This window comes from Gracilinanus agilis, chromosome 4 (genome assembly GCF_016433145.1).
Source record: "Gracilinanus agilis isolate LMUSP501 chromosome 4, AgileGrace, whole genome shotgun sequence".
NCBI classification, from domain to species: domain Eukaryota; kingdom Metazoa; phylum Chordata; class Mammalia; order Didelphimorphia; family Didelphidae; genus Gracilinanus; species Gracilinanus agilis.
In genome coordinates, this window is record NC_058133.1 from 451109470 (window position 1) to 451121543 (window position 12074).

Below are 12074 nucleotides of genomic sequence, written 5' to 3' on the forward strand. Positions count from 1 at the left end.
AGGCCAATCTATTATGGCTAAACCTCTACATACTTAGCTAGACTCGTCCTTAAACAAAAGAATTACTTTACCTCGAGAGACTAATCGAACTCTGTTAACATGTTAGAGATTAGTCAAAAACTTGCAATCCACCAAGCTTACACTTTGAGAACCCAAGGTCACTGCTGAATCATTGTAAGGTATTAAAGTTGTAATTTTCTTGAAATATTTTATCAATGTTTATTGGTTTGAATTTAATGAATTCAATTATGGAACATGTAGAATTGATGGTACTTGTATTTATTCCTTAGATTAATTCTGTGCTTTGTTAAAGTGAAAAAATATAGTCCTTGCTCTTAAAATTCCAACTATAATTCTATTTATTTACCACTGGCATTTATATTAAATGAAAGTAAGAAAAAGAATGGATCTGCTCTTATTTTAAAGCCTGCTTCACAATTTTTACCCCTAATGGAAAAAAAGAACAGTATTTACTCAGAAGTGACCTAGAAAAACTTGCTAATTCCATTTGAGGGACAATGGAATTTCTCATTTGGACTAAAATGACCCATTGGAGAATTGGTGACTGAGTCAATTTTTAACTTTGAAATCAAAAGGTATTCAGTTAATCTGTGTAACCAGTTCATATCACAATTCCTCTGCTTTAACTCTTTATATACAGAATAAAATAAAACATCATATTTTCTTTGATCACATTAAGGTAAGCCTTATAATGATAAAATCTTATTTTATTGACAGGTTTTCCTCAGCTGAACTTGAATTGCCATCATTGTCTAGACTTAATGATCATTTTCTTGATTTTGTTTAGACTCTATATTAGCCATGTAACTGGGATTAATGAGCTGACAATACACCTTAGTAAATCAGAGGTTTCAGGTATTTGCTTTGTCATGTATAATTAACATACCATCTGGGAAGTCTGGATGGGAGAGTTGCAGATCTTTACAAGTTCGGGATGGATTGTTCTGGGTGCCCATGGGATATTTCATCCGCTCAATGTCTTGTTTCAGAGAGTTGAGAGAACCAAAGATCTCCTCCATGCCATCAGAATAATCAAGGATGTTATCTCCTGCATCAGCTTGCATACCCTCAGTATGTCGTCTTGTCTTTTTGGGTGACAGGATTGGTAAAGGCTGGATGACTTCTCCAGGAGGGCCCTATAAATTTAGAATCAGAAGTTATTTTTCCTTTCCCATGAAATATCTAAAATTCATGATGTTCAAATATATCTATAATTGCCTCATTATTTTTAATTAAAAACCAATTGCTCTCTTGAAGTAGATCCATAATGATTTGATTTTTAGCTTGTCAGTATATTTCTGTATACAATGTCTATAAAAGTGGCTAATTTACTAATTTTGGTAAGTATATTATTAGTCTAGTTTCATATTCCCAAATAGACTGTCAGTTCCTGTGGGGTAGAGATGTGTGTGTGTGTGTGTGTGTGTGTGTGTTTGCTTCTTTTATACAAGGTAAAGCACAGAATATAGCCACCATTAATACTACCTATCTGCCTATTATAGTTGAAAGTAAATGAGTCTGAACGTAAATAATTATTTGTATTTAGAATTTTTGTGTGACATTCATAAATTCTGGAATCCTTTGAATTTGTGCATTATGACACTGTTTTGCTTTATTTAACTTTTATGCAACCAAATTCTATTCCTACAAAGAAAAAAACCAACAATAATCTACATATTCAAATGTGAAAAGGGGAAAATATATCCATGCCCCCTACCCATAAACTAGACATAAAAATAGAGCCAAAGGATAGCTTTGGATTTTTTTTAAATGTCTTGTTTCTCTATACAAATGTACTTCAAATGCAAGAATTAAGGCACATATTTGGAAGCTATAAGCACTATTAGAGTAAATGTGAAATGTCTGCACATATGTCTTGAGACACAGGACACAGATAAATAGAAGATCCATAAGGTATGCTCCCATTTTCTTTCAAATTGCACTAATGAGCTATACATGAGGGATGTGGATATATGACACGATCCTGCCATAATTCTGATAACTACAGCACTAACTTTTCATTACAAGTTATACCTGGGATATCTTTATTCTCAGAAAATAAAACAAATTCAAAGGTAATTGAGCTTAGGGCACAGAGACCTACTTCAATGCTTTTGTTGTTTTCCACATAATCAATATAAATGCATTTATATTGCAGCATTTGACTTTATTTTCTTTCTTCTTTTTTCTATGTTGTTATAAAGTCCTTTTCACTCAGAGAGATCATCTAAGGTCTTGGAATACATTGTCAATATAATCTTAATACAAAAATATACTCACTGGAGGCCCTGGTGGCCCAGGAACACCACTGTCACCCTTCTGACCAGTGGGACCCTGTTTAATAGGGAAAGAGAGTAATGTTATGAGTCCTGAGAAAAATACCAAAAAACAAAAAAGTTCACAAATGAAAAACGCAAAACTTAAAGAAAAGTGGATCTACTTACAGAAGAACCTTTGTTGCCCTTTGGACCTTGAGGACCCTAGAAAAAAGAAGATGACAAACAGGCATGAAAATTTGTGACATTAAAGCACTCAACCAATTTGAGGGGAGTAAGAGCATGTCAGACATATCTAGAGCATGAACTTACTGGCAAGCCTGGAGGTCCAGGGGGGCCAACGGGACCAGCTGGACCAGGAATCCCCTGAAGAAAGAACCAATGAATTAGAGTTTTCCAGAATACATTTCTAGTTTTGTCTGAGTAGAAATATAAGCTACAGAGCTCCCCCAGGCATATGACTCAATTACAAGAGTGTTATATGGTTTTTAGACATAAAGTATGTATTTTTGTTCTCTTACTTGCATTGAGAAGTTAAATGATTGGAAGGTCACAGAACTAGTCTATCAAAAGTATGCCTGGAAAGAAAATCTTCCATTTTCCAAGAATAATTATTTATCTTCTATTCCTGGCCAGGATTGCTTCTCTAATTTTCATTATAATGTATTAATGAGAATTACATCTTTTTTTCTTCTACTCCATTTATTTACATTTTTTCTTTAAAACTCTCTAACCAGTAACTTCCACAATATTAAATAAAAATAATTTCTAAATGATAAAATTCTGATATGATTCTTGGAATGGAAGCCCTTTGAATTTTATTTCTTAACAAACATAGAGAGATATTCTCTTTATCTGAAGAACTAATGGATAGACAAAGAAAAGGATAATTTAGGATTTTTTTTTTACTAACACCATCACCCTTGGCTCCGGGAGTTCCTTGTGTTCCTGGAAGTCCCCTGTCGCCTTTTTCACCTTGTTCTCCTGGAGGACCAATCAGACCAATCAAACCAGGATGTCCCTTTGGAAAAGATACATGGAAAAAAAGAAAATTTACCACTAAATAAACTATATTTGTGATACCAAATTCACTGAATGAATTTACCAAATTTGTAGCTCTACTCTTTTACCCCAGAAGTTAAATTCTTCACTGTCCTACTAAATAAATCTAACTGAATCTTTAAACTATTGAACATAAGAAATTCGTATGGGATAGAAGCACAAGAAGGTAGGGGCTAGATGGTACAATCAGAGGTGTTAGTGGAGACATCTTTTATCAACTCTAGAGAATTAATCATTAAATTTTCAATGCGAGCCTTGGAAATGAGCAAATTCTACAAATAAGTGATTCTTTTTTTTTTTGTCATAAGAAAGTGATGGAGAAAATGTTAATAGTGCAGATTAAACTTGAAAGTACATTGTACCTACTTTTTTTTCCCCTAAAGAGCTAATTGTTAAACATTTCTCAACACACCTTATCTACAACCAAGTCTCCTATATTTAGGCCCTTGCTCTCCTACTATATTATTTTTAAGAGACTTGAGATAAGCTTTCCCAAAGAAATCTACCATGACAGTTCAGTCTCATGAAGAAGTCTTCTTAACTACCTACCCAATAACAATCATAGCAAAAAGAAAATAAACAACATAAATGAGCACCTCTCATTATTTTAAAGTATTATGTTTCCCACAGCTCACGTGTTCTTTCAACAAAATTTCTAAATCTTAAACACCTGATTTTCATTCTTTACAATTATTGTGTATATTATATGGTATCCTGTCGAATCTCTTAATATTTATCGGTTTAACTTGTTTTCCAGTTTAAAGCTGTCAACAATGGCATTTCATTATTCTATCTGTTTGTTTTATGGACAATTATTCTGTATAGCCATATGTCTTCTCCATATGGTTCTTTAATAGGAACCTTGAAGGGGATGGTGGTGGAGGTGGTGGAGATCAAATGGAGCTTTCTGTAATTCTCTCACCATTCCACACATGAGAGAACAAATCTTTCCTGAATACAGCTGAAAGGCTGAGCAATCATGGCAATCAGATTGTTTTAAGGTGTCACAAAAATGAAATCATCTTTAAAATATGATGGAATTTCAACATACAATTTTTCATTAAAATAGATAATTCATTTAGTCATAAAGGATTTTATTCTTTTAAATTGTTTAGGAGGATATAAGTAATAAATAGATACAGAAATGATAGGCGATATACTTACATATTATACATACATTTATTTTATGTACATGTAAATGATAGTATTTAGTTGCTTTCAGTCATGTTTGACTCTTCACAACCCTATACATTATATTTAATTATATATAATTATCATATACATATACACACATATATACATACGGGTATGTATATACATACACACACGTGTATGCATGCTTAGCTTACCTTCTCCCCTTTAGAACCAGGGTCACCCTTCAGTCCAGGTAAGCCAGGGGGGCCCTAGGTAAAAAAATGAGAAAAAACAAAAACCATAACTTTAGTAAGTCTGATATGTAGTCCTAGTTAATCATCATAAAGTTTGTCAGATTTTAGGAAGGGATAGTTTAACAGTATTATGGTAACAAAAAATAGGAATCTTGGGACCCTCAATATTTACAACTATTCTTAAGTGTGTCTTATTCTTTGAGAACAGTATTTTTTTCTTATTCTGAAGAAGGCACAAGGAATTGCTTAGATGAATGAATAATTAAGAGAAAAGTTAATAAGGAACTTTTTATACAAAGAGATTTCCAAACTCTATCAGAATCTCTTAATCAATAGATTATTTCTTGCCATTTCTCTTCTTTTCCAAATATTTACCTTTCAAAAGGTTAACAGGATTGGGGAGTGGGAGGGCAGATAGGTTGCTTAGTGGACAAAGAGCCAGGGATGGGAGGTCCTGGATTCAAATTTGAACTCAGACACTTCCTAGCTGTGTGATCCTGGGCAAGTCACTTAACTCCCATTGCCTAGCCCTTACTGCTCTTCTGCCTTAGATACATAGTTTTGATTCTAAGATGGAAAGTAAGGGTGTTTAAATATATATATATATATATAAGGATGTCTCAAAATGCGCTTCAAAGATACTGAACTATTTCTGTATGATTTATTAAGTCACTGAGATGATGTGTACTGAAATTTTTCTCTGTATTATATCTGTTTTATGAGAAGAAAATACTTGCCTCCAAAAGATATATTATCATGAGATAAATTGCCTTTACTGCATACTCATAAAAATTGTCAGCTAATGTAGAGTATAATTGGAGAGACTACCTAAACCAGTGAAATCCTGGGCTCTAGAAGTATTGAAATAAGCAGCCATGTTTAAATACTTGTCTAATTATGCATATGTGTCCATCCTAAGGTGGGTTTTAAAGTGTTGTGGCCAGAGGAACTGCATCTCCCAGCATGCCTCAGGGGTCTCTCCCTACAACTTCCTGGCGTGGGATTGGCCTTGAATGGACCAATCCGGTGCTGGGGGCAAGGGTGGGAGTGGGGGGGGGGGGAAACCACACCACCTACTTCCTGGTGTGGGCTTGGTCTTGAATTGGACCAATCCCATGCTAGGGAGAGGCCACACACCCCCTACTTCCAGGCGTGGGATTGGTGTATGTAAGGACCAATCCCACTCCTAGAAGGGAACTTTGAATCTGAGAAGATTCAGGGTTAATGAGGGTAGTTAATTTCAGCCTAGGGGAACTCTAATGCATTTTTTCTTTAAATAAAGTTTTAAAAAGATCAAAGGCAGATAGTTTTCTTTCACCTCTTCAATATAACCAAGTGGTTTTAATTATAGGTAAACTATAAAAGATTCTTGAAGGAATCTTATATTTGAATTGTGATAGACTATATAACTTTTTCTGCATTTTAAAAGTGTTGAACAATGGAGTAACAGCCTCAAAAACTACATAGCAAACTTTCACTTCTGAATATTTTTTTCCTGTTTCAAATCTTAACAGCCTCATGAAACTGTATGAATTCTTGGGAGCCAGGCCAAATAAGTGCCTAAAAAGGTTTTTGTTGTTCTTCAGTTGACTATTTCAGTTGTCTGACTTCTTGTGACCTCATTTGGGATTTTCTTGGCAAAGATACAGGAGTGGTTCGCCATTTCCCTCTCTGGCTCATTTTACAGATGAGGAAACTGAGGCAAACAGGACTAAATGACTTCTCTAAGGTCATATATATGGTAAGGGATTAAGCTTTGATTTGAATTCAGGTCTTCCTGACTTCATGCCCTGTACCCTAATCATTGTGCAACCTAGCTGATCATGACATTTTAAGGAAAGGGCATGAAGAGATTGAATGGCTTAGTCCTTATGAAAAAAGAAAGCTTCATGATATTCTATATTAGGAGCATTCCCTTTCTTCTTACTCATGAGTTAATTTAATACATAGATAAAGTACTTGGCTTTAGTTGGACCTAGTAATAAGCACAGGTATCTGCCAGCTTCCTTATGCCATTTTAATAAAATAATGGACATAACATACTAATTTACACATGAAGCCCTTTTTGTCCAAGAAATGAATTAAGCCCAATAATACTCTTTTGAATGTGGCTTGGAGGTGGATGATTAATCCCTAGCCCCAAGTTTCTCTTATTCTACCTCAGGGTCTCTTGTGAACAGATCAGCAATCATGCCACATTCTTGTGCCTGAGATAGGTACAAATGAGACTAGAAGGAAACTGTCAAAATTCATTTTTAAATACATCCTGAGGCAGGATTTTAACACTGGACTCTAAAGATGAAATACTATCTAATTTGCTACAGCACCATGGTCCCAGCTCACTAACTCTGGCTATACCAATACATGTATGAGAAAAGAACAGCATGTCATTTGTGTTAAAAATAAAAATTATAGATTCCATTCCTGCTAGTTAACAGATTATGCAGGTCAGGAATACAATCTCTACTGCCTTTTTGCAAAAACAATGGTCTGATACAGCTCTATCAATTAAGACAAAATGATAACCAATATGTATTCATTGACTCAGTCAGATGGAATGTAATGAGTTACATAAAATTTAAGATGGAAATGAATCCTCCAAACCAAGTCTTTTTCAGAGAAAATCCATAAAAGATTTTTTTTAGGTTAGGCTTCCTAGAATAGAGGACATAGAGTTAGGTCTGCTAACATCTGCAGGAGGTAAGGCTACTTTGGATGTAGTCCATTCATTTAAAAGCAACTCTATAGTCTTATTAATGTTAGATAAATTCAAACCAAGTATAAAATAATCATTGTCAGAAATAAACGACATAGAGGTTCTGGGTAGGTGGATATATTTGGATAACTGGCTTTTTCCAGGTAAAAAAACACTCCTCTCAGAGAGAAAGGAAAAACATGAAGCTGGTTCAAATACATTAGTTCTTTTCCTTTTCTTATTTGATGTCCCCTCTTTCCTAGAAATGACTATAGAGATAGTGACTAGACCTATGGATTCATTGAAAGAGGAACTCCCACATGAGGAAACACTTTACTAATGCAGATTGCCACCTATGCTGTTATTAGAGTTTTAGGGAGTTGCCTAGAGCACTGAGAAGTTAAGGTTAAAGAATGTCACAGGAGTGACTGGAACTATGTTTTTCCTATCTCTAGCATCATTTTTCATTTCATGACACCTCATTACCTCAAATACAAAAGATTATATATGATCAGGAGCCTGATGAGGGTAATACCTTCATGTATTTGTGAGAGGAAATAGTAGTCTTATAAGATATACACACTTGTTTTAATTTGTTTAGTAATAAGTTCACAAATTCTAAACCCTTTCTGTTTTCACATGAAAAGGATGTAAGGAATATATAGAAGATATTTCAGAGTTGTTTAGATTTGCATTTCTCTAATCAACAATAATTTAGAGCATTTTTTTTTCAAATTGTCTGAAATGATAAAAGAGCAAAATGACAAATGCTAGAGATGACATGGAAAATTCAGAACACTAATACAGCATTGGTAGAACTGTGAACTGATCCAAACATTTTGGAGAGTGATCTGGAATTGTGCCCAAAGAGTTATAAAACTGTATACCTTTTGCCCTAACAATTTAACTATTAGGCTTGTTTCCTAAGGTGGGGAAAATCAAGGGAAAAGGGAAAAGAACCTATATGTTCTAAAATAATTAGAGCAGCTCTATTGACATAGCAAAGGACTGTACATTGAGGGGATGCCCATCATTTGGAGAATGGGTAAACAAGTTGTGGCATATGATTGTGATGTAATGCTACTGAGCCATAAGAAATGATGAACAGATTAATTTTTTTAAAAATACGGCAAGATATACATGAGATTATGAAGAGGAAAATAAACAGAAACAAGAGAACATTATATACCACAACAGAAATATTGTTTCAAGAATATGTTCACCTCCAGAGAAAGAGCTAATAAATAGAAATAAGTGAGGCATAGCTTTATATATACACATTTCTTTGGTCAAATGATATCTTCTCTAGTGTAGGGAGGGTACGGAGAGAAGAAGATACATAGGGATTTTAACATAACAAATAAATAAATTTAAAAATTAAAAAAGAGAGAGAGACTAGGTGTCCATACTCGGTCTAACTTAAATTTGATCATTGAAATAAAATTTGGAAAATTTATTAGTTCTACCTAGGTGTTTACCAGATCATGACATCTTGTCTCATTGCTTCCTAGCAAATAGAGAGAGAAAATGGAAGCAGAGCCATATTTTATATTCTTGGGTTTACAGATTACTGAAGATTCTAACTGCAGCCATGAAATGAAAAGATGCTTTCTCCTTATCTGGGCAGCATACTAAAAAAGCAGAGACATCATTTTTCTGACAAAGTCCATATAATCAAAGATATGGGTTTTTTTCCACTAGGAATGTATGACTGTGAGTGTTGGACTACAACAAAAGCTGAACACTGCAAAATCAGTGCTTTTGAATTGTGGGCTGGAGAAGACTTTTGAGAGTTCCTTGGATAGTAAAGAGATCAAATAGATCAATACTTAGATAAATTAATTCTGACCATACACTGGAAGAAAACATTTCTTGAAGCTGAAGCTTAACTACTTAGGCTACATAATGAGAAGACAAGATTTGATGGGGGAAAAAAGATTCTCATGCTGGGAAAGTTTGAAGACAAAAGGAGAAAGGAACATCAAAAGATGAGATGAATAGACAGTGTCTTGAAAGTGATAATCGACATGAAGTTGGACAGACATCAGAAGACAGTGGACATAAGGGCCTGGCATGATAAAGTTTATGGGATCACTAAAAGTCAGACATGACTTAATGACTGTAAAACAACAACAATGAGGTGTTTATATCTTTCAACACTCCTTTCTTCAAGTATCCTCTTTAAAAGCATTAAAAGAAATCTGTTAATTTCCCTAAGTGTCATTTCATATAAAATTCATATTTTAAAATGGGGCTGTTTAACTGACCCTCATTATTACTAATCTTCTCCTGAGAGTGGACATCTTTGAAGTTATGATATGTCACATAAATGGATGACCCTATGAAACTGATGCAAATTCAAAAACCTCAAATCTTTATTTTGAAATTGTTATCTAAATAGGATCTGTTTTCTATTTCTACTTCAGAATTCAATAGGATGCAAAATATCTGGGAAATACATAATTCATGAATATAAATGAAAAGGAAAAACAGGGATAGTATAGGCTTAAGCTTCAGCATTACAAAGTCCAACATTTTCACCTGCAGTGCTCTGTGTTACAGAATATTTGCTTTAGCATTAGTTCCACTGAAGCCCAAAGTAGCTATGGTGCCTGAATCTTGTCTAAAGGTTGGAATAAGTTTTAACTTAGTGGAAAGCAAATATTTTGATATGCCAATTTGTCCAGTTAGTAAATAATGCTACACAAACTAATTCCATTTGTAAATTGTTATATCCCAGCAATCATAATAAAAACAATGATAAAAATCCAAATTGAATCTCAATAATTTTATCTAAATCTGTAAATGTGGCATCCCTATTTTTAAAAATTGCTTTGGATAGCTTAGTAATGTGGTAGGAGAGAGATGAGAAGCAAGGGAAAGAAGGAAGGGAGGAAGGAAGGAAGGAAGGAAGGGAGGTAGGAAAAATGAAAGGGTCATGTCAAAATGAATTTGTCTATCAATAAAATGAAGATTTCAAGTCATCAGGTTACTAAGGAACATAATTCTTTTAAAAATGAATTTTATGATTCATAATTGTGATTGGGCTGGTATGGTCACATGAAGGATAAAGAAAAGCACAGAATAATTTCACTTACTTAATTTTATTTAAAATTATTACTTAATTTATTTAAAGTTTGATTATTTGTGAAAACTATTACAATTAATATTTTGTGGGGGGGGGAATAAGCAAGAATACATTTTTAATCTAACTTTCAAAGTGGCATAATTTTAGAAAATAAACATGTCCCAACTAAAAGATTAAGTTATGAAAGAGAAATATGCCATAAAAGTTGCTGCCATAAAACTATCTTTTGATTTATTAAATGCTTTCAAGAACTGTTCCAGATTGGGGGTGGGGTTCCAAAATTTTTTTTTCTTTCAAAGAACTTGCTTTCTGTGGGGGAATATAATATATAAAGACATATGAATTGCCAGTGATATTGATATAGAAATATATCTTCACAATTTGAAAGAGGGAGAGAGAAAGAACTGAGGAAAACGAACATCTGTAAAGACCTTTCATCAGATAGATCACACACTGAAGGTTGGAACTAGGGATTCCAAGAATCAGACTTTAGAAGGGAATTGATTTTATTCCAAAGTTGTGGAGTGGTTTAATGCAACACTGACTTCAGAAACAAAAATTAGGAAAAAAATTGATTGGAATGTAGATTTTATGGAGAGGAATAACATACAAGAGACCTGAAAAGATAGCCTGAAAACAAATAATGAATGGCTTTAAGAAACAAATTAAAGAATGCATATTGCTCTCAGAGACAAGGGAAAATCATTGAAACTTCTTGTGCAAATGCAAGAGCTGGTACTGGCTTCATTTTAGGAAGGTATCTGTGAATAGTGGATTGTTGAGAAAAGAGTCTAGAATTGATAATTCAATGATGAGGATATTACAATAGTCTACATGAGAGATAATGAGGGGTCAAACTTGGGTAGCATCTGAATAAGCCAGCAGAATGATCAAGATGAATGAAAAATATGCTGTGGAGATAGAACACAAAATTTGATAACTTATTAGATATGATGGAGTGGAAAAGGAGAGGGAAGAAAGAATCAAAGTTGGTGCTGATTTGCTACTTTTTAGTCTAAAATTATAAAGTAGAAAAACATTTCCCTTCAGTATTGTAAAACCTGACTATTAGAATAGAACTCTATTTTGGTTGGGGAAAAAAAGGGTAGCATAAATAAAGTCACTCTGTATATAGCTCTACTGGATACTTCCTTGATCTGTTTTGAGTAGTCTTTCACTAAGTTTCAAAAAACCAGTTGAAGGAACTAGATTGAAACTAATGGCAGCCATAGCAAATCTAACACTAAATCACTTTATGAATGCCTCCCAAATGCCCCTGCATCAATAGAGATCTTTATTTAGGCTCTGTAGTTACACTCTTATCCTTGGTATTTCACTTGGCACACATCAGTTTTTAATTGTGCTGTTGACTACACTATTTATATACAGTTAGCCAAGAGTCAGAAGCAAGAACCGACTCTTGTCAGAAGAGGTTTAGCAGATATACTTGATGGTTTTATTTTTGGTATTAGCTAAAGGAAGTCTCCAGTTTGGCTTCTTCACTTCATCTTGAGAAAAAGGTCAGAATACTTATTGGAAAATCC

General features: G+C 34.0%; 1 protein-coding gene across 1 annotated transcript in view; it reads right to left on the bottom strand.

The window, feature by feature from the left end:
• The window catches only part of COL11A1 (collagen type XI alpha 1 chain), a 268654-nt gene that overhangs the window by 10193 nt on the left and 246387 nt on the right, over window positions 1-12074 (bottom strand). Inside the window, exons 54-59 of the mRNA XM_044675498.1 lie at window positions 4709-4762; window positions 3211-3318; window positions 2610-2663; window positions 2466-2501; window positions 2302-2355; window positions 908-1157 (exon numbers count right to left, since the gene is read on the bottom strand). Of these exons, the coding sequence (XP_044531433.1) occupies window positions 908-1157; window positions 2302-2355; window positions 2466-2501; window positions 2610-2663; window positions 3211-3318; window positions 4709-4762 (556 nt within the window). The remainder of the gene's footprint in view (window positions 1-907; window positions 1158-2301; window positions 2356-2465; window positions 2502-2609; window positions 2664-3210; window positions 3319-4708; window positions 4763-12074) is intronic.